This window comes from Sciurus carolinensis, chromosome 6, assembly GCF_902686445.1.
Source record: "Sciurus carolinensis chromosome 6, mSciCar1.2, whole genome shotgun sequence".
Lineage (NCBI taxonomy): Eukaryota > Metazoa > Chordata > Mammalia > Rodentia > Sciuridae > Sciurus > Sciurus carolinensis.
In genome coordinates this window covers 108,248,964-108,271,356 of record NC_062218.1, presented here as the reverse complement: position 1 = coordinate 108,271,356, position 22,393 = coordinate 108,248,964, and the positions used below count along the sequence as shown (strand labels likewise).

The window sequence follows — 22,393 nt, the reverse complement described above, 5'->3', positions numbered from 1 at the left end:
CACACAGGGGACAGCTGCTGGCCAGGCAAGCCGCACAGCCACTGCACACATACATGTCCACCTGCTTATCTTCTTCCAGAGCTGACTCTGAACTTGAAAGGACCATATGACTTAGACACAGATAAAACCTGGGGGCTGTGGTGCTGGTGGCCTGGGGTCTGAAAGGGGCCAGCAGCCTGGGACAAGATTGTAGATCACTGGTCCCAGCACAGCTCGTATCTGGTTCTAACACTCCCAGCTAAAAGTGGGAGCCACCTAGGAGTGGCCTACTGGCCGCCATTCCTTCCTACCAGGCCAGGCATGAGGGGCTGGCTGGACAGGCCCTGTAGTCAGAGGCCAGAGGTTAGACTCTACCTTTTGTTACTCAGCCCAGTCAGAAGTGGCACCCGCTGGGCCTGAGCCCCAATTCCTCAGGAGGAGCTGAAAGAACTTGATTTGTATGTGTCATTTCCCAATGTTAATTTTTCTTATTTTTTGTCTTTTTCAGTACTGGGGATTGAACCCAGGGGAGCTTTATCACCAAGCCATGTCCTTAGGCCGTTTCGTTTTTGAGTTGCCATTTAAGTTGCCAAGGCTGACCCAGAACTTGCTATCTTCCTCCCTTGGCCTCCTTTGCTGGGATTATAGGTGTGTGCCACTGTGCCCAGCTTCCCATTTTATTTACTTATTTATATTTTACTTTATTTTATTTAGAGACAGGGTCTCTGAGTTGTGTAGGGCCTCACTATGCTGAAGCTGGCTTTGGTTCTCCTGCCTTGGCCCCCTAAGCTGCTAGGATTACAGGTGTGCGCCACCACGCCTTGTTCTAGCTTCCCAATTTTTAAATGGGGCAACTACAGTGTACGCTGCTGGCTGCTTTCTGAGCAGCTGTGCTTCTCTACCTTCCTTGCTCATGGACTCTGACTCTGCTCTGATGGCTCTCATCACATGCTCTGGGGAGGGTGGTCCTCTTCCTAGCCACTCTTAGGAACTATAGGTCCCTCATCAGTGACCAGGGAGAGGGGCTGGGTACCTCCAGCCCAAGATCTGGACAAGGAAACCTGGGAAGGGGTTTGCTGGGGATGTTCACAGCTCTTTAGAAGATGCTGCAGCCCTGCTATGACCAGGAGGCTGGCAGGTTACTAGGGATGCTGAGCTGTTGAGGAACTGGTCCCCTTAGAGCTGAAGCTTTTTTGAACTGGGTTTTGTCCTTCAAGATCAGCTCAACCGTACTCGCTTCTGGCCTCTTACAGACCTGTTCTCCTAGCTCTGGGAGACAAGAGCACTACTGGAATATTCTTCCATGATCCAGTCACCTGTCTCCCTCTACAGACTGCAGGCTCCTCGAGGGGAGGGCCAATGCCTTCCACGCACAAAGGCAGAGGTTAGTTAGTGCTAGGAGCATTTAACACGATTCTTGGTGCTTGTTTTACTCCTGAAGAAACTGGAAATATAAGAGGGGGTGGAACTTGGCCAGGTGTGATTTCTGGCTTCCTTCAAGAAATGGAAGATTTGGCCATAATGATGGCACATTTCTACAAGGTCACAACTGGCAGTTTTCCGACAGGACTGTCCCTCCAGTGGGCCCTAATTTTGCTACATACCCACTGTCTCTCCTAATACCGAGGCTCAATGTCAGTTGCCATCATCTATCACTTCCATCAGGCCAATGTCAACCACTTTTATCACATGCCAGAGCCCTAACTAGAATGTCACCCTAAGTTTCTGTAGGACATAGCCAGTCCTGCTGCCTTCTGAAATCAGAGAAATCCGTCCTGATAAAAGGTCATTTCTCATTTCCTCTCTCCCGACACCTCAGGACCAAGGCTTCACACTAAGCTAGCTGGGACTTCCCTGGGAAGATGCACCTGCCTATGAGGCCCAGGCCCAGGTGAGAGGTACAGCTTCCTTCATCCCCTGGACCTCATGATCCCTGCACCACAGTTCAAAACTCTGCATCTTAGCAGGAGCTACTGGACTGGACTTGCCTGAGGTTGGTGTATCTGCCCAAGTTAGGGAGGCCCTGGTAGTTAAGAGAGTGCCTAGGACACCCTTCACTGGGGAGACCTTGGTTTGGGGGTTTATAGCAAATTCCACCTAAGGGCATGAAGTAGAGGAAGGGATCCTACACCTGTAGCCTTACTGTGCTCTTCTTTCCCCACCCGGCCCTGAACTTGAGGAGTTCCAACTGAGGAGTGAATGGTGATGGCTCAGAGGTCTGGCAGGTCTCACCTGAGCTGGGGTCATGGCTGCCACTGTCTCTTCCTCGCTGTCAGACTCCTCACTGCTGCTGTCTGAATCCTCATCCTGCTTCCCCACCAGGTCTGGGGCTTGGGCCTTGGCAGAAACAGGCCTAGCGGGTGCTGGAGGGGCACCTTTCCTGGGAGACCCCTTGGCAGGGCCTGAGGCAGCCCTGACCTGGAGCTTCTTCCCCAAGGGCTTCACCTGCAGTGAGAGATAGGGCGAGGCTAGAGAGACAGGGGAAGTGTGGAGACAAGGAGGTTGATGGCAAAGGGGAGGGGGCGTGGCCCTTGCAGGGACTGGGCTTGGGGCATGCTGGCGGCTCCCGGCGCAGACGTCAAGTATAGGGCTGCTCCCCACCCAGCACCTTGGCCTACCTGAGCTGGTGCCACCTCCTCCTCACTGTCTGACTCCTCCTCGCTGCTCTCAGAATCCTCCTCCTCTGCCCTGCCAATGGGCCCCTTCTGGGTCTGGGCTGCTCTGGCCACTGCCCTTCCCATGGCTGGCACAGATGCCTGTCCCCTCATTGTGACGGTGCTATTCTGGGGGGTTTTCACTGGTGGCTTCCCCTGAATTGAGAGGAGATAATGCTACTGGAGACAGGGGGACAGCACAACTCCTTTCAGACTAAACTCTCCCATGGTAGGACTCCTGAGGTCACCCGCCTAGGCACGGTCTTGTCTAGGCTGGGGTCACTGCTTGGTCCTTCCCTCTGCCCCAATTCCCGACACTTCTTTCGGCTTCTGGCCCCACTTGCCTTGGCTGGGGACACCTGTTTGGCTGGAGCAGCTGCTGTGAGCACTTTTCCGGTGGCTGATGTTACCCCTTTGGCGGATGCTCTAGTGGGAGCTGGGCTGGCTTTGGCCTGAGGGATATTCCCCGAGGACTTCGCCTAGAAGGAGAAGAGGAAGTTACAGGAGTGGGTAACATGCGCAAGCCCAGTTAGTCAAGAACATGGATTCTACAGTCACATGCCTGAGCCTAGATTTGGGCTCCTTCATTTAACAGCTGTGTGAAGGCGAAAGCATTTGATCTCACTGGGCCTCAGTTTCCTCTTCTGTAAAATGAGGACAATAACCTCACCTACACATATTAAACACTAAAACTCTTAACTCTAAATATTTTTCTTTGTGTGTGCTAAGCATAAGCCTATCCAGAACAGAGGTGTTTTCTAGTTTCCCTTTCAGCTAGGTAACGGTACCTTAAATTCTGGTAAATGGAATATAAGTTGAGGGTCATAAAAGATAGGAAACATTTATTTCTCTTTCTCCCTGCCGGCTGGAATGCTGCTGTAATAAATGGGGCTCAAGTAGCCATATTAATCTATGTGGAGGGAGCCTGGTACTGAGGATAATAGAACAAGGCAAAAACCATTGTTGTTTGAGGTTTTCTGCAGTCTAATCTAACTTAACTGATATCCAGAGAATTTCCAAAATGCCTCAGGGTCTCCAGCAAATGCAGATCTACAGAGACGAAAATGACAAAGGGAAATTTCCAGAGATCTTTGCCAGGGGTATAGCAGTCGGCCTGGCTAATGTGAAACAGAACATGAAGTTGGCATCATCTCAAGGCCCTGCCTCATTCAGAGATGTCATCTGGTCAGTGTCAGAAGATAGTGTCCCTCGTGTGCATGAAAATAAGTGGAATGAAGAGTCAGGACTTCAGGAAGGGAAAGTCCCTATGGCTGGGAGCTCATGGGTGCAGCACTCCTGTCGTCCTAGCGGGTCTTGTCTTTTACACAGACGTGAGGAAACAAACAGAAGCTGCAAGGGCCACCTTGACCTGACAAGTCTCAATACATAAAAAAGGACATACAAAAGCTGTTCTCCAACCACAGAACGATCAAATTAGAAATCAACAACAGAAAGAAACCTGGGTAATCCCAGATATTTGGAAATTCAACAACCCACTTCTAAATAACCCATGGTTCAATGAATAAAAATAAAACACCCACCTCATGGTACAGGTGGGAGGCTCAGATGGGAAGACAAATACTTAAGTGATCTGCACAATAAAACTCTGGAGGCACTGGATCTGGAATGTGTCTGCAGCAAGGCAGAGGGGAAGCAGCCTGATGGACCTGGAAGGGGCCTGGTGGAGCCTAACACCTTGGTGGAGGAATCCTGGGACCTTGGGTGCTGCCACAAGTCAACAGCGAGAGGGGGTACAAAAACATTCAGAGAAATGTGTCTGGTATAGAGAAAAGAAGAAATGACTAATTTCTGAGCGATTACTGAACAAAACCAAGAAGAACAATTAAAAATCATAAAAGTGGGGGTAGATGAGTGTAGGGACTCTTCACTGCTCCCTACTCTTGGGGGCGGGGAGGCCAGACTGGATTCTGCTGCATATCAGCCTGGCCACCTGCACATCACCCAGTGAGAGCCAGATGCAGGGCCCCTGTTGGGTGCAGCAGGTGAGACCAGTCCCGTTCTCAACCACCTGGAAGGGCTGGTTCCAGACGTACAATAGTGGAACAAGAAGGCCCGCAGATTAATACACGTGCTAGGACATGGGCTGGAACTTGAACCAGGTAGTCTGGCTCCAAACCCCTGCCATCTGCCCCCGCCACCATATAGATGTGCAGTACCCAAGCCAGGCACACTCCCCTAACCCCCCATCTGATCTTTGCATTGACGGCTTTCTCTACCCAGAATCCTCTACCCTCCACCTTCAGCCCCTGGCTTAGATACCACTCATGAAAACTCGGGATGTGACCGCCTCACTCTGTTGGTCCCGGCACACACCCTCTACTGCAACCTTGCCTCGCCATGCTGGACTGACCTGGGCCTATGTCCACACCCTGCTCCAGGGAGTACCTCCTTGAGGGCCAGGGCCACAGCAACCCCAGCTCAGGAGAGCCCCCAGCAGAGTGGGTACTCAATAAAATGTGTAGAAAGCACTGGAATCTATGGGAGCTCAGAGGGCCATGGATACACTAGACCTCTGCTGGGCAGAGTAGCTATGGAGAGAACAGTGGGGAATGGAACTGGTGGAGGCCAGTCCTGGGGCTTCTGCAAGAAGCAGGCCAGAGTGGCCCCAGACAAACCCATCCTCAGATCTGGCCGGGGCCCGAGTGTGGGGTGGTGCCACTGGATCCTCCTAGGCCTCACCGGTGCGGGAGTGGTGGCCTCCTCCTCACTGTCAGACTCTTCCTCGCTGCTCTCAGAGTCTTCAGGATCCTGAGCTCTAACCTGGGCAACTGAAGGCTTCCCAGGGGGCGCTGGGGCAGTTCCTTGCCCTGAGGGCCCTTTGGTGGGCACCAAGGCAGCTCTCACTTGGAGGCCTTTCCCCACAGACTTCACCTGGAATAAAGAAAGGAAGATGGGTCTCGAAGGAGCCCAGAGAAAACCAGGGGGCTGGCCCTGAGGCTGGCAAGCCTGTGCAGGCCTCACCTGTGCCACTGCTGTGGCAGAAGCAGCCTCTTCCTCACCCTCCGACTCTTCTTTACTGCTTGAAGAATCTTCCTCTGGCCTCTGGGCACCCCAGGACACAGCTGGGGATGATGAAGTCACTGTTCCTGCTTTCCAGGGGGCTGGGGTGCCCACGTGCACTGGGGTCTTGGAAGATGCAGGGGTAATGGGGGTGCCTTTCTTGGGGGAAGCCTTGGTCTGAGGAGTTTTCAGAGCTGGTTTTGCCTGTGGGGGCAGTGAAGATAGGTCAGAGAAGGCTCCAGGAATCACACCCCCATCTCCCCTGAGGTACAACCCCACTGCTGTCCTCCCCCACCACGTGGAACCCATATGCTGACTGAGGAGGCAGCACAGTCCCTTGTAGGGCTGGACGTGAGGGCAGCTCCAGGTCAAGATGTGTAGCTGCCTTGGTCCCCAGGCCTCACCTGGACTGGAGTCACAGCTGGTGCCTCCTCCTCACTGTCGGATGATGCCTCGCTGCTCTCTGAGTCCTCCTTGGACTTTTCAGTCTTGATCTGGCTGACTCCAGGCCCTGCCTTCTGAGGGGGTGCTGGGGCAGTCACTTTCCCCAAGCGCCCCTTGGCAGAACCCGAGGCAGGTTTGACTTGGAGGGTTTTCCCGGAGAGCTTTGCCTGCGGTGAGACACATGGGATCAGAAGACAGAGCCCAAGGGGTGATGTGTGCAGAGATGAAAGACCAAGGGGATAAGCTGAGTCACAGAGCAGAAGGGGGCAGGGGATGGCAGGCCATGCAGGCTCCTGCTCTGAGGAAAGGAAGGGCCTGGCAGAAGGACCTCACCTGGGTCAAGGTGGCTTGTGGCACTTCCCCTTCACTGTCCGACTCCTCACTGCTGCTCTCTGACTCCTCCTCCACCTTTCTCACTTGGGCTGCAGAGGCCGCCGAGCCTGCCTTCCCGGAGGCTGCAAGGCCTACACCTTGCCCTGAAGGTCCCCGGCCCACAGCTGAGGCAGGTCTCACCTGGGGGATTTTCCCCAGGGGCTTTGTCTGGGAGTGACAAAGGACAAGATCAGGGGAAGGTGCCCTGAGGGTGATGCACAAGTCCACAGGAGACTTTTCCAGGCAGGGTGTCCTTCAGCCTCACCTGAGCGGAATTCACAGTTAGGGTCTTGGTTGCTGGTGTCCCTGCCTCACTGTCTGACTCCTCACTGCTGCTGTCTGAGTCCTCCTCTGGCTTCCCTGCTGAAGCCTGGATGGCTGCAGGTCCTGTTTTCCCAGGGGACACTGGAGGGGCCCCTTTCCTGGGAGATCCCTTGGCAGGGGTTGAGACATCTCTGACATGAGGGCTCTTCCCTGAGGACTTTGCCTGCAGTAGAAGACAGCAGGCGAGAGCCAGGGTGTAGGTAAGTACAGACAGAAGACCTGACAGGCCAATGACACCACAGGGCAAGACAGTAAAGGGCTGGGGCCCAGAACAGAGTAGAACAAGTCCCTGGAGGCCTTTGGGAAAGCACAGGCTGCAAGATGTCCCTCCCAGCTATACCTGAAGCAGAGCTGCAGTGGCTGGGGTCTCCTCCTCGCTGTCAGACTCCTCCTCACTGCTACTCTCCAGTTCCTCCTCTGGTCTCTTCACCGTGGCCTGGGGAGCAACAGGCCCTGCCTTCCCTGGGGGTGCCACAGTGGCCCCTTTCCCAGGGATCCCCTTGGCAGAGGCTGTGGCAGTTCTAGCCTGGAAGATTTTCTCAGTGGCCTTTACCTAGTGAAGAAGATAGGGCAGGTTATTCTCTCCTCTTCTAAAGATCCTCTGGCGATACCTTTAGGCCAAAGCCCAGAGGCCCTGTGGGTTCCTAAGACCCCCAGCCTGCCTCCCCATCTGCTGGCTCCTCTTCCCTTGCTCTTCTCTGCTCTCAGGCTGTGTTGTCTGGTAGCTTTTCTGTCTCCTTAGAAATGCTCTGCTCCCGGCCTGGAATGACCTTCCTGAAGGTGTCTTTCTTCAAGCTAGGCCTTTACTCAGGTATCTCCTCTATTTTGTCATTCCTACATGCCCCTTCTTTTTTGTTCAGTGCTGGGGACTAAACCCAGGGCTTTGTGCATGCAAAACAGTCACTTACCATCGAGCCACACCCCCAGCCCCAGGCCTTGGTCGCCTTTCACGTTCACTAGCATCTAACATTACTCACTCTCCTGTCTTCCCCTGATTCTAAAGCTTTCTGGCCCTCTGGCTTGCCCCTGGGATGTGTCCAGAACCCTGGGGGAGGCAGGTCTGGCCATTCCCCAGGGGAAACGTCCCAGCGGCAGTGGAAGGTGACTGGATTCCTGTTAACTAACATGGTATTTGTCTACTCAGTCTGGACCAGAGGACCAGGCAATTAAAAAGGTCTGAAGTCCCTTCTTAGCAGGACTAGCTGAGATGAGGACAACGACCCACTTCCAGACAGGGAAACTGACCCAAGTGGTGTGGTCACTGGCGGAAGTAGGATGCAGGACCCATTCTCTGGGAACTAGCCATTCTAGAGTGCTGCATGGGCCAGAAGGGCAGTGTCCACAGGTGCTGAAGGCCGCTAGCCCAGCTGTTCTCACTCGTCAACTGCTCTATTTCCTCTCGCAAGCTCCCAACGGATCTTCTCTGGCAGAGAGGCTCATCACCCAGTGGCAGTGTCAGAAACTAGGCACCCTGGGCATCAGGGTCTCACCTGGTTGGGTGTGCCCGCAGGGACCTCTTCATCACTCTCAGACTCCTCCTCGCTGCTCTCCAACTTCTCTTTTGGCTTCTTGGTTCCCCCAGCTGGGGTCAGGGTACTTCTGACCTGGGGTGTCACATCCCCCACCTTCCGAGGGCTTGGGGCTGCCCTTCTTGCAGGAGACTCCTTGGTCGCAGCTGGTAAGGCTTTGACCTGGGCTGGTTTTACTGAGGGTTTCACCTGGAACACAGGGATAGCATCAGGAAATAAATAATAACTGTTTCTCCTTAGTTGCAGAAGGTGCTGCAGTGTATAAAGCCCTCTCCGAATTTCATTTGAATTTCCAACAGCTCCTTGAGGCAGATATTATCTTTATACCCATTTTCCAGAAAAATACAAATCACTCAAGGTCAATACAAAGGCCCCGGATGGAATCCCATCTGAGGGGCCTTCCCTGGTTGGTGTCCAACCAGGGCAAACTCTTAAGCACCACGCTTGTCCTGCATGTGGCACACACAGGGCCCAGTTTGAGTGTGTGGCAGACAGTCTGTCAGGGAGCTCATTTTTGTCTGCCCCTTAATCTAAGGTTGCTGATCAGAGGGCCTTGCTGAAGACCAGGATCTGAAAGCCAGTCTTGCCACTGGCTAGCTAAGGTACCTTGGGGCACATTCCTTTCTTCTGTGAGCTTAAAAATTCTGACTTTTTCTTTTTTTTTTTTTTGGTACTGGGGATTGAACTCAGGGGCACTAGACCACTGAACCACATCTCCAGTCCTATTTTGTATTTTATTTAGAGACAGGGTCTCAGTGAGTTGCTTAGGGCCCTGCTAAGTTGTTGAGGCTGGCTCTGAACCTGGGATCTTCCTGACTCAGCCTGTCCAGTAGTTGGGATTATAGGTATGTGCCAACTTGCCCAGTTCCCTAGCACCCCCCTTTTTTGGGGTGCTGGGCATTGAACCCAGGGCCTTGTGCTTGTGAGGCAGGCACTCTACCAACTGAGCTATATCCCCAGCCTATATTTCATTTAGAGACAGGGTCTCGCTGAGTTGCTTAGGGCCTCACTAAGTTGCTGAGGCTAACCTTGAACTCCTGATCCTCCTGCCATAGCCTCCTGAGCTGTTAGGATTACAGGAGTGCACCACTCTGACATTTTTTTCTTTTTTTAATTGTTTCATTAGTTGTTGATAAACCTTTATTTATTTTTTTGTATGCAGTGCTGAGAATCAAACCCAGTGCCTTGTGCATGCTAGGCAAGTGCTTTACCACTGAGTTACAACCCCAGCTGCACTATGACATTTCTAAGGCAAGCTAAGGACATTTCTAAGGTCAGTGTTCTGCAAGACCCCACCAGAACTTAGGACATCCATATCCTCGTTCTTAAACTGACTCACTGCCACTGTAGCTCTGCACTGGTCTCTGGACCACTGAAGCTGCATGTCTCAGCACTTGGTCAGCCTGGGGTGATGTGAGCCAGGAGCATCCTTATAGCTGACTGTATGTAGGGCCTGGTGAGGATGAAACTTGGGGTCAGGTCTGGGGCAGATAGGGCCGGCACCAACCTTCAAGGGGATGGCACCAAATCAATCCGCTTCTAACTCTTGCTGGTTCTCCCTCTAAAACGTCTTTCAAACTAGACACCTTGATCCCAGTCATTGGCAACTTCTGCTAATAGCTCCCCCAACTTGTCCATACAAAGGCCCCAGCTGGAACCTTTGGCTGTCTGGCTATGAGGGCAGACATAATTCAGGCCATCTTAACCTTTTGTCCCTGCAATGGATTTCCATAGCCCCTGCAATAAAACTTAAACCCCCATGGTGCTCCTCTAGGTCACAGTGGCTCTGGCCCTGTCGCCTGTGGGTGGCTGTGACTTGAAGGATCTTGGTCCTCATTCACAAAGTTGCAGGTCACTGTTCTTTAAAAGCATGAACTTTCCCTGCCTCCACTGCTGCACGTGCTGCCCCTCTGCCCATCCTTATTCATCAGGGTCAGGTTCCTGCTTCTGCTCTCCTGGCTCTCCTTTTAGCCTTTGAGTGACTGATCCCATTATGGTTCAACATCTGGAAACCTTCTCTTTCCCTGTGGAGGCAGAAGCCCCACCTACCTGGCTCACCTGTGAGTACTTTTCCAGGTCAAAGTTCAGAGAAGAGACAAGGCCACAGAGTCCTGCCCTAGGCTGGCATTTATCAGTGGTTTGGAACCTCTCAGCAGCCTCACTTGTGGCCACATACGACAACTACACTCTGGCCCAGGGGCTTCGTTCCTGCCTCTTCCTTTTTAGAATGTGCCCCCCCCCCCCCTTTAAATTCCACTGTGCTCCAAGGCCACCTCTTCTAGGAAGCTCACCCTATCTCCCAGGAGGATGTTCCTCCTTCCCTAATCCTGGCTACTTTTGAACCCCTGAGCTGTGAGCTGCACTGGGCTCCCAACAGTCCCCACCCACCAAACAGCCTGGCCCAGTTGTTGAATTGATCTGGGCCCACTGGTGTTTGAAGTCCCAATCAGGTTGCTGGGAAGGTCAGAGGCTTGAAGAGGGTGACACCTGCAAATGAGTGGCAATTACCTCCACATCTGTCTCATCACTGGAGCTGGAGGTATCTTCACTGGAGCTGCTGGCTGGGTCCACTGACACTGTCCCTGAGGGTAGGACATGGAGGACTGAGAAACATCATCTCTATACTTGCCTGCCCCTCCCCAGTACTGTCCCCATGCAGGTTGCTATTTACTGGCTCCTCATCTGCATAAAGATCTCTCCTCTTCTGAAATGGGAACCATCATTACCCCCATTTTCCTGCATATTTACAGTAAGGGTCAGAATAGGACCCCACAAATGCACACCAGCACCTGCTAGTTCATATGATCTCCCTTCACCATGATGCCCATGAAGGCAGGCAGGCAAGTATCTACTTTCCTAAGAAACAGAGGCAAACCTAGGCCTTTCTGCTGAGTCTCCAACTTCTAGAGTGGTCTCTATATCCCACCAGAGCGGGAAATCAGAAAATGCTTTGAGCACCACTCAGGTTGCTTAGATGTCTACAAAAACCCCCAGGGATGTCCCCCAGCTGATCTACGCTTGCTATCATGGAGACAAACCTTTGAATGCCAAAATGTCCCAGAGCTTTAGCAAAGCAGTGCCTAGGCGGGTCTCCCCAGCCCAAACCTGGTGCTGGGCTATGAGAGGTGGGGATTCTCACCAGGCTTCGCAGCAGCTCTGTGGGCTGGGACACTGCCCTCCTCTTCTGTTTCTGAGACCAAGATGGTATTTGCTGAGGGCTCTGCTGACTTCTTGGGTGACTTCCCAGAGAGGAGGTGGACCACTGCCTTTGCCGAGGCAGGATGTGGCACGGAGTTCACCGTCTTGCCAGCTTTCTTGGTCTTTGCCTATAGAGAGCGATAGTGTCAGGCACATCTGGTACAGCAGGCAGGCCACGTGAGGAGCGTAGCCCACCTGCTACTGAACCCACCACCGCCACTTCTGAAGTGTGAGAGTTTAAGCAAACTGCCCCCTCAGAGGCACTGAGAGAACTGCAGTACAGTTCCGAGGCCACAGGGGTTACTTGCCAAGTGGTAAGCAGCAGTTTGGTGCAGATGTTATCCTTATTTCACAATTACTTTTATATATTGTTGCTACTGTTCCACTTTCAGGAACATGATCCTTTATAGGTCTATAACTGCAATTTATGGGTGATCAGAAAATGATATCCAACTTTCTAAGAAGTTCTGACTTAGAAAATACCATTAATTTCAGAAGTACTGGAATCTTGCTCACTATGGCACCTCCCTGGCCTAGCGCGGTACTTGGGACACACCAGGGGTTGGCAGAGAGCTCCTCAGTGAACAGGTGAGTGCAGGAATGGAGCCCATCCCAGGTACGTGGGATGGCCCCTGCAGTAGGCATCACTCTTAATTACAGAAAAGGAAAACAGTCCCAGAGGTGAAGGGACTCACCAAGATCATACAGCTGCTAACACAGGTTAAAATTTGAATCCAGGTTGGGCTATTTCAACCCCATCCTTCAGACATAGGGGACTGTTCCCTACAGGGCACTTCAACTCCCACAGGCATGGCATGGAAAGTGGTCCCACTCACCTTGGCCTTCTCTTTCATGCTTGATGGCACATTCGCCCCCACAGCTGAGGCACTGGTAGATGCTAGTCTAGGGGCTGCAAGACACAAACACCCACTGGATGAGCCAGATAGGCCTTCCCCTCCAAGAATGGCAGGCAGGTTTCAACTCAGCTAACGACTCAGTGGTACTGACTGCTGGTGCTGCTGCAAGGAGCTGAGGCAGATTTCAAACACGGGAAAGAGCTGGGACATATTAGTCATGTCTACCAGGGAACATGGAAGCTTGGTGTCCACATCCTGAGGGTCTCCCAGCAACCCTGTAGCATGAAACAGCAAGACCCCAAAAGAAAAGGACTGGCTCATGTCCCTGCCATCCGCTTCCACAAACACTGCACAACTCTGGTGGGTGCCATGCACACACAGGCCACCACACTGTAGCCCTGAAAGTCGCCTGTAAGAAGGAACAGTGGGGGCTGAGTATGCAGTTCAGTCACGGGGTACTTGGCTAGCATTCTCCAGGCCCTGGGGTTCCCTCTCAGCACCCCCTTTCCCCTCAACCCCCACACACAGAAAAAGAAAAAAGGCATGGTAGTCAGGTGGTCAGCCCTGGGTCCACAGAGAAAGCAACTTGGAACTCAAATAGCTTTTTAATGGAGAAGCAGCTGAACCATGAGATAGGGGCCCAGTTAGATGTTGAGACTTACAGATTCTTAGTGCTTTGAACAAAGGTATTCCTCAGATCTTAGATAGACAGGAAAAGATTTCTAAGTTGTTAAAAAGAATGTTGCTGAGATGAATGCATGATCTAATTCTTTTTCTGGCACTTAGTGCTCTCTCTGCTTTCTGTAATGATGGAATGTCTTAAATACATTCATAAGTACAGGGGAAGGACACTGACCCACCCAACTTCAACCATTATCAGCTTACAGCCAATCTTATTTTATCTTTTGTCTCATCTCACTCTTTCCCATCATGCATTGTTTTGAAGAAAATAGCAGACATTCTGTCATGTTGCCCACAAATGCTTCAACCTATTTTTCTCAATGAGGACTCTTTTAAAAAATATAATTACAATTCCATTATCACAGCTTTAAAAATTGCACTACCATGCCGGTCTCAGTGGCACATGCCTGTAATCCTGGCAGCTCAGGAGGCTAAGGCAGGAGGATGGCGAGTTCAAAGCCAGCCTCAGCAACTTAGTGAGGCCCCAAGCAATTAAGCAAGACCCTGTCTCTAAATAAAATATATAAATGGCCTGGGATGTGCCTCAGTGGTAAGCACTCCCAGGTTCAATCCCAGTACCAAGAAAAAAAAAAAAGAAAAAAAGAAATGAAAAAGAAAAAGCATAGCTTGTCAGTATGAAATTTGACCATTTCTGTTTAGTGTATAGGTTGTGTACACATGCATGCATGAGTGGGTTTTTGTTTGACCCTGCATGAAAGAGAGGAAGCTTTACAGACACCCACCAACAGACACATGTAGGGAATGAAAGGAAGCAGGGGAGGAGAATAGGAAACCTTCCAGTTTTCTTCTATATGCTTTTGTGTAGTTCAAAGTGAACTTGTTTTGCATTTATAATTTAAGAAGATTAAGCAAGATATAAAATACATATCCAGTGTGATCTCAAACGTCTTTCAAAGCAGGCTCAGGAAAAATAAATGAAAGAATAATTTCCTGAATTTAAGATGGCAAGAATGAGTGATTTTTTTTCCCTTTTCTTTTTCAAAGCAATTTTCCAATATTCCGTAATGAATTATACCCCTCCTCCCCTGTACTGAGGGTTGCCAAGCAAGTGCTCTACCACTGAGCTATATCCCCAGTTCGTTTTTAAAAGAATTTAAAATTTTGAGATATGGTTTCACTAAGTTATACCCAGGTTGGCCTCAAACTTGTGATCCTCCTGCCTTAGCCTCCTGAGTAGTATAATGAATACTTTATAATGAATCCTGCATTTCTTTCACTCAGAAAATGTATTTAAAGTCAAGAAATTGAAAAAAAAATCAAGAAACTGTCTTATATGCAAGCAAAAAATGGCAACACGATGCCTAGGAGACACAGCAATTGCTCTGTAGGGTTATGGCTGCTGTGGGGAGGCTTGAACTCAGGAGAAGGGGCTATGGAGACCTGCACTGGGTTATTCTGCTAACTCTTGGAAATCAATGCCTGGTACAGCCTCAGCACCAATGTGTGCACTGCCAAAATGAGGGGGGTGGGATCAGCACTCTTGAAGCAGCCCCCAGGACCACACAATAGAGGGGTCTGTTAGCAGCCTTCTAAAGCAATCCCAACAGCACTTCTAAAAATGTGATCTTTCCATCCCATCAGAATCACCTTGGAGCTTATAAAAATGTAGCTCCTGGGCACCTCTGAAGGGCTGACTATGTACTGCACGGATCCACCTGAAGGACCAGAGACTGGGGACACAACATTCAACACAGCTAAAAGGCTCAAAGAGATCTGGGTTGCCTTCCCAATCTCCCCACTAAAAAGTTGTGTCTTCCCAGGACTCACACTAGGGGAGAATGGAGGAGGACTCTAGCCTGGAGTAATCCACTAACCCACTGGCTCTTCCAAATGGTGTAGGCCCCCAGCTAGATTCCCACCAGCACCAAGGATGAGGAACTGACTGGGAGGACAAAGCCTCCGAGCAGCCCTCCACACACAGGGCTCTTACTAGCTTTGACAGTTTTGGCTTCTGCTTCCTCCTCCTCCTCCTCCTCTTCTGAGCTCTCTGAACTGCTGGTGGGGTCTGACACTCGGGTCTTCTTGGCTTGCAGGGCTGCATCTTCCTCTGCCTTCTGCTTCTGGCCGAGCTCTGAGGTTCTGCAGGACAAGGATGACTGGCTATACCAACTGGGTGACAGGACTCCTCCACAGGATTTAAGAGAGACTTTCCCACATCCTCTTAGCCCCCAAAGGAAATGTGCATAGGATTTATTTAAACAGCGAATGAGAACACAGTATAGATACAATTTTGTGTCCTGCATTTTCACTTCTTTTGTAAAATGCTTTTACAGTTCTCAATTAGTCTTGAAAATAATGAGTGATCGGAAATGTTACAGAAAGAAGCGGCTAACTGTCACTAATGGGTGCTGGCCCATGTAGGCGCTTTGCAGAACCAGCTGGGCTCCTCTACCCCAAGCACTTAATGCCCGGGTCAGCAAGGACCTTGTGCCAGGGTCCTTGTCCCTCCTGTCTGAGCTAATTCAGCCTCCGCAGAGTAGCCCTCATTGACGCTCGTCCCCCAGGCATTCTCTGCCCTGTCATCCCTCCTTTCTTTCTGAGCACATTTCTCTATCTCCTGTTATTTCACTTCTGGTCTGATCCCCCTCAACACAGAAAGGCCTGGGGTGTGAGAGGACTGGCAGCTCATTACAGTCCCCTCAATGCCTTGCACACTGTTATGGTTTGGATGTGAGGTGTCCCCCGAAAGCTCACACGTGAGACAATGCAGGAAGGTTCAGAGGAGAAATGATTGGGTTGAAAGTCTTACAAATTAATACCTGATGGGATTAACTGAAATGGTAGGGTGTGGGTGGAGAAGACTGGAATTGAGACATGGCTTTGAGGTATATATTTTGTGTCTGGAGAGTGGAGTCTCTTTCTCCCTCTCTGCTTCCTGGTGATGCGAGCTGCTTCCCTCTGCCATGCTCTTCCACCATGGTATTAGGCCTCACCTCGAGCCCTGAGGCATGGAGCCAGCAGTCTATGGATTGAGACCTCTGAAACCGTGAGCACTCAAACAAACCCTTCCTCCTGTATAATTGTGCTGGTCAGATCATTCAGCCACAGCAGTGAACAAGCTGACTAAAACACACACTAAGTGACTTGCCCAGGTCAAAAAGTAAGTTTGGGGCACTGATAGGATAAGCACCCAGATGGCTGAGTCTCCTGAACTTTCAGGTTATCACCTCCTTTGATCTACCCTCTCACCTCCAAGGAGTCTACCTATGTCCCATGTCCTCCAGCTGGGGTGGACACTGCTCTGCCAGTTTGCAATGTCCGCCTAGGTCCCCTTTTCCCAGGAAGAGCACTTGTCAGGAAATCTCCTGCTAAGAGATTTATTTACTGCATTTATTCATTTGTTCTGCCTCTCCCCTCCCAACAGAATGTAAGTTCTGAAACACCAGGGAGTTTTCTCTGTTCCCTATTACATCAAGAACAATGCCTGGCTTATAGTAGGTGTTCAATAAATACCAAGGGAGGGGAACTCCTCCAATGGTCAGCTTTAGCATTTGACTACATAGATTACTAGGTTTAATCCTCAAAATGTAGAGATAATTTTATTTTCATTTTACACATGAAGATAGACTCAGGGAGGCCAAGAAACTTGCTCATAGTTGGTTGCTGGGTCTGAAGTTTGCAGTTCACATCACTGGGCTAGTCTGCCTCCAGAGTATGAGAGCTTAGAGGTACTCCTCACACACAGAGGGGCCCAGGGCAGGGCTCACAGTACTGCTCGCTAATGTGGTGTTCAAGGGGAGGAAGTCCTGTCAGCAACACCCGCACACCTGGGTAAGACAAACAGGGTGAGGAAGTATGGGGTGTGCCTTGGGCCCTGTGCTCAATTTAGCAGGAAACCAAGACCTGAGGGCAGGCAGGGGTTTCAATGACCTTAGCTCTCCATAGGAGGCTGGGATTTCTTCCAGACCACTCCTGCCTTTGCTCACACACCTCACACTTAGCTAATTTTGGGACAGCTTGGATGTTCAAGTACTTATCTTCAGAAGTGAAACCTGTCTTCCTAACATAGGTGTGCACATGGGGCCACTACACCTGCTCCCAGTACTTGCTACCATTCCTCATGGGACTGTCACAGCACTCATGACCCCCATCAGCTGTGGTCAGGCCAGTGCAGGGACAGAACACAACCACCAACCCTTCACTTTCTCTCTCTTTTTTGGGGTACCAGGGAATGAACCCAGGGGTGCTTAACCACATCCCCAGCTCTTTTTTATACTTTATTTTGAGACAGGGCCTCACCAAGTTGCTGAGGCTGAACTCACAACCCTCCTGCCTCGGCCACTGGGATTACAGGTGTGTTCGGCTATTCCTGGTTCCTCCTTCATTCCCAAACCATTCTTCTGTTGATGCACGCTTGGGTTATTCCCACTTCCTTGAAAAGTATTTAAGTCTTACATGTTTCACAAACAACATGTCCGAGAACACTTTCCCTCCGAACCGGGTTCCCTTCCAACCCCAGGTGTACAAGCCACACCCAGAGTCAACTAGAAGCTTCCTCTCTAAACCACCTGCAGATCCTGATTTCATTCCCTAATATCCCAGGGGCCTGCCATCTACCTCTTCTTGTTCTGTCTTTCGCCTGGCAGCTCTTGCCTGGATGATGACGTCCGTGGCTCTGACACTCTTGCCGTATGTAGGCTGAGCTCACTCTCTGCCTCATCTTTCCATGGCTCCCACTGCTCTTGGATAAAGACAGTTTCTCACTATGGATGGCCAGGCCTTGAGCAGGTGAGCCCTGCAGAATGCGACCTCATCCATACTGTCCCCTGGCCACAGGTCTCAACACCAGCGGTTCCCGCTATCAACCACGTTTCTGCCTGCCTCTCTGTACCTACACTTCCTAGTTCACTCCTCTGCTTCCTGTAGCTCTCAAGTCAAAGGGCATCTCAGGGATGCTCTCCCTACACCCCAAAGGAGGCGAGGTGGCAAGGTTTACCCATTCATGAGTCATGGCACCAGCTTCCTCTTTTTGTAATCCTTGTTACCATTATAATTTTACATTGATCATGCCTACCTCCTTGACTACAATGTCAGCTGAAGGGAAGAAGCAGCCAGGCCTGTCTCACTCACAGCAGTATCTCCACACTTAGAACAGGACTTGGACTTGGCATTCCACAGGCACCTTTTTTTCCCTGGGGGTTGGGTGGGGGTACTGGGGATTGGGGTGCTCTACCACTGAGATACACCCCTAGCCTTTTTAATTTCATTTTAAGACAGGGTTTTGCTAAGTTGCTGAGACTGGTCACTACCTTATGATTCTCCTGCCTCTGACTCCTGTTGCTGGAATTACAGATACAGGCCTGTAATCCTAGCAGCTTGGGAGGTTGAGGCAGGAGGACTGCAAGTTCCAGGTCTGTCTCAGCAACTTAGAGAGGCCCTAAGCAACTTAGTGAGAAACTGTCTCTAAATAAATAAATAAACAAATAAAAATAAAGGCTGGGCGTGTGGTTAAGTGCCACTGGGTTCAATCCCCAGTACCAAAAAAAAGAAAAAAAAAAAAGTTTGTTGATTAAGTGAATAACAAGCTTGTGAAACATTTTCATTCTTAAGAGATTAAAGCTCTTAATGTTCCCCCTACTACCAGATACCCACACATGTAATGTGACCTGGCTTCCTGGGGGCAACAAGAGTGTCCACAGTGAGCTGTCTTAGACCAGACTAGTATTCTAGTTTATTCCAAGATGACTGCTTGGAAGTGCCCCTATTCAAACCCTTCATCCCCAACAGACTTACTGTTGCCAGTGTGTATAGATGTCCAAAAGGGTGACAGGCTGAGTCAGGAATCTTTTCTGCAGAGAAGAAAAGAGAGAGTCACAATTATCCGCTAACATAGTAAGGATTCTCCCGGGGTCCAACTCTTCCTGACCTTAGGGCTTGCACAGACAGGTGGTTCAGAGAAGACACCTTTGCCCTAGGAAAAATGTCTGCTGGTCTTGCCAAATTTCCAGAGATGAGAAGGGCAAGCAATTCCAGTGGAAAACCCTTTTGATACAATGTGTTGGTAAGAGGCACCTTTATGAGGCTAGAGCTAAAATATTCTAAGCTAGCATTTATCCAGCCTTCCTGGCACTAGCCACTCTTAGAGGCCACAAGACAGGGCTTTTCCTGCCCCTGACCTTTTAGAAGGCCTTCAAAGGCCTGGCCAGTCAATTCCCAAAGCACAAACAGCAGCTCAGACACTCAGGCATCCAGGAGTCATAAGTGTAGCCCACTGGTCTGCTGGGAAGAGACTGAACCTGAACCAGAGAGAACAAGGTAGAATCCAAACCCTTGGAACAGAGGCCAGAGGGCCTGCTCTCTCTGTGAATGTCAAGAACTCAGGGTATTAAGTGTTCCAAGGAGGCTGAACAAGCAATGTGGTAAGGACAGAGGCACAGGCAACCTGAACAGAGTGGCCAAAGAGGCACACCTGGAATCAGGCAGAGTTCCTCTTTTAGCTGGCTGTACTAATTTCTTCAAACTTCAGGATCCTTCTTTACAGCACAGGATAACAGCGATACTCACCATCTAGGATGGCATCAGGTATGAAGGACACAAAAGACTTGGTGCCCAGTACAGTGAGTTGGTAACTCTGAGATTCAAGAATCGGCTTCACTCTGCTCTCCCTGCCTCCTCAGCCCCAAGCCCAGTAGCCTCCTCATTATCCTCAAGTGTATCAGGTGACCAGCCCCCAATAGGGCTTGCTAGCTAGAATGCTCTCTCCCTGCTAACTACATTGTTCACTCCTTCCTTTCCTTCAGTTATCTGCCCCAAATGCCACCTTCTCAATGAGGTTTTCCTGACTGCCCTACTTATAATGGAACCCTGACATTTCTTAGACCCCTTAGCTGCCTCACAGTGATAGCCAGCACCTACCATCAGCTAGATACACTACACTATGAGCTTCTGTTTTATCTTTGTCACTATCTGTTCCTGCTAGAACACATGCCTCATAAAGGCTGGATACATCTGCCTAGGCACATGCTCCAATGAAGATGGGTACTATCTCTTGCTTCTCTTGTCTGTTAAGTAATATTATCAGAGTAAGAAGGGCAAATGAGGTCCAGAGAGGGTTGGGAAAATCACAGCTAATGTCTTGGGTTCTTCTCCCTTTTGTCCCTCCAGGGAGTCCAGGAAGCAAGCATTAGGACCAGAGCTTTCACTGTAGCTAAAGTGATGTTGACCAGTCAGGTCAATATCCTTCTCATCAGCTTAAAACTCTCCAACTTCAGGTGAAGACCAAAGTGCCTATGAACAGCTCCAGCCAGTCTATGCCTCCATCTCTCTGGGAGACAGGATTTCACACTCTGGTCACAGCTGACTTTCCAGAGGCCAAGGCATACACAAGTTCCCACCCTTCCCTGACACACACACACACACACACACACACACACACTCCAGGGCATTTCCAACTCTGTCTGGAATACCCACCTCCCTTCCTTCAGATCTCAAATCAACTGCCACTTCCTTAGGGAAGCAGTCCTGGATATTCCTAAAAAGGCACTCTGCCATCCCTGTTTTAGCACCCTATCTCTCATTCTACCTAAGTAGTGTTAAGTACACACTTTTGTGATTCTTTGATTTGTCTCCCGTACCAGACTGCAAGCTCCAGGAGGGCGGGGGAACGTGCTCACCACTCTATCTCCAGGATTCTGAGCACAAGATTAAGTTGCCCAATGAATGAAGTGAAAAATGACTGCACCACGAGTTGGTATCCCAAAGCTGTCCATCACTGATCAGTACCGAGCATGGCCAAGGGCCTGAGTTCTAGAACAACAGCTAAGGAGTCCCTCCTTATGGGGTTTAACGCGGCACTCCATCCGGAGACCGGCACCAACATCCGCGCCCTAGGGGGGCCGCGCCGAGCCACGTGGCCCAGGACTTCGGAAACTTAAAACCGCCGCTACCAGAAAGGGGGTGGAGGTAAAGGGCGCGGGAATTACAAAGTCCTGAGCGTGGGATCACACGTCCTGGCTCGCCCACTGCCCAGATGGAGAAACTGAGGCCCGAGTGGGCTGGAAGTCGCAGGGGGGAGGCAGAGGCTACCTCTCCTCCGCACCCCTGGCCCGCGACCCCGAGCCCTGCAGGACCCGGCATCCGCCAAGTCTCCTGGGGAAGAGGCGCGGACCGCTGCTCTAGATCTTGCACGCGGCCCTCGAAAGCTTACCTGACCGCTCTGCTCCTTCACTTCCCGCGCCGCGCGCACATATCCCGCCTGCACCAGATGCTGGTAGATCAGGGGAAGCAGCTCCTGCCGCTTCCTGGCTTCAGCCATGCCCGCGACCCCCGCCAGCCGGCTCACCTGCACGCCCCCCCACGGTCCCCGCCCGCCACTTCCCTCGTGCCCTTAGACCTCGCGCGTCCCACTTCCGGCTCCTCGTTTGTCCCCGCCGCGGGGCGCGCCGGGAAGTGTAGTCTCACTCTCCGGAGCGACCGGCCCCGCCCCGGTAGGCGAGGGGGCGGAGACAGTCCGGGCAACAAACACTCCCATTGGTGAGGGGGAGAGCTGGGGGGAGAGCTGGGGGGAGAGCTGGGGGGCGTGGCCCCCAGGGGCGGCCATCGTGGGAGTGACTGTCTTAATCCTTCAGGTTGCTCCTTGAAGGGATTTGTCCTCCATGGTAATTCTCTAAGGGCTGCGACTGGTTTTACTCATCTCTGAACTCCCTAATCTACATCTCTGGCTGGACCCGAACTTCAAGCTATCTACTCATTCACTTTACTCATTTTTTAGGACCCATGAACCAGGCATGAGTTGTCATTAGTATATTCATTCATTCACTGATTGAACAAATGGTTCTTAACTTCACGGACCCATTGAGAATCTGATGACAGCTTGAGCACGATACCTTGGGCTAGCATCTGGCTAGGTGGAGACATAAAAAGATGAATAAGATGTGGTGGTTGCCCTCAAAGCTCACAGGGCTAAAGATACAGTCGGTAACCAAGCAACTGTACAGTTCAATTTCTGGTGTGTGTAGTCAGGGACAGGCACGCCCCAGGGGAGGATGGAGGAGGGGCACTTAATCCCAAAAGAAACATCTAAACTGAGGTTTAAAGACAGTAGGAATTTATTTATTTTTTATTTTTTATTTTGGTACTGGGGATGAAGCCAGAGACACTTTACCACTGAACCACATCCCCAGTCCTCTTTATTTTTTATTTTGAGACAGCATCTTACTAAATTGCTTAGGACCTTGTTTAATTGCTGAGGCTGGCCTGGAACTCCTCCCTCAGAGTGTTGCTGGGATTACAGGCATGTGCCTTGCTGACAGTAGGAATTTTTAGGTTCTGAGGAGAGGACTGATACCAGACAGGGGACACAGCATGAGTCAGG

General features: G+C 50.8%; 1 protein-coding gene across 4 annotated transcripts in view; it reads right to left on the bottom strand.

Annotated features, from left to right (window-relative positions):
• Positions 1 to 21,369, bottom strand: part of Tcof1 (treacle ribosome biogenesis factor 1) — a 36,310-nt gene extending 14,941 nt beyond the window's left edge. For 3 of the 4 annotated variants that reach the window (XM_047556647.1, XM_047556648.1, XM_047556650.1), the window contains exons 1-16: positions 21,227 to 21,369; positions 18,814 to 18,869; positions 15,011 to 15,159; positions 12,358 to 12,431; positions 11,463 to 11,649; positions 10,832 to 10,905; positions 8,285 to 8,512; positions 7,135 to 7,347; positions 6,736 to 6,957; positions 6,432 to 6,638; positions 6,059 to 6,265; positions 5,616 to 5,858; positions 5,334 to 5,525; positions 2,978 to 3,112; positions 2,598 to 2,789; positions 2,212 to 2,424 (exon numbers count right to left, since the gene is read on the bottom strand). In XM_047556647.1, the coding sequence (XP_047412603.1) occupies positions 2,212 to 2,424; positions 2,598 to 2,789; positions 2,978 to 3,112; positions 5,334 to 5,525; positions 5,616 to 5,858; positions 6,059 to 6,265; positions 6,432 to 6,638; positions 6,736 to 6,957; positions 7,135 to 7,347; positions 8,285 to 8,512; positions 10,832 to 10,905; positions 11,463 to 11,649; positions 12,358 to 12,431; positions 15,011 to 15,159; positions 18,814 to 18,869; positions 21,227 to 21,334 (2,700 nt within the window). In that variant the 5' untranslated portion in view covers positions 21,335 to 21,369. The remainder of the gene's footprint in view (positions 1 to 2,211; positions 2,425 to 2,597; positions 2,790 to 2,977; positions 3,113 to 5,333; positions 5,526 to 5,615; positions 5,859 to 6,058; positions 6,266 to 6,431; positions 6,639 to 6,735; positions 6,958 to 7,134; positions 7,348 to 8,284; positions 8,513 to 10,831; positions 10,906 to 11,462; positions 11,650 to 12,357; positions 12,432 to 15,010; positions 15,160 to 18,813; positions 18,870 to 21,226) is intronic. The other variant, XM_047556649.1, reaches the window with a different exon arrangement.
• Between the last annotated feature and the right edge of the window lie 1,024 nt (positions 21,370 to 22,393).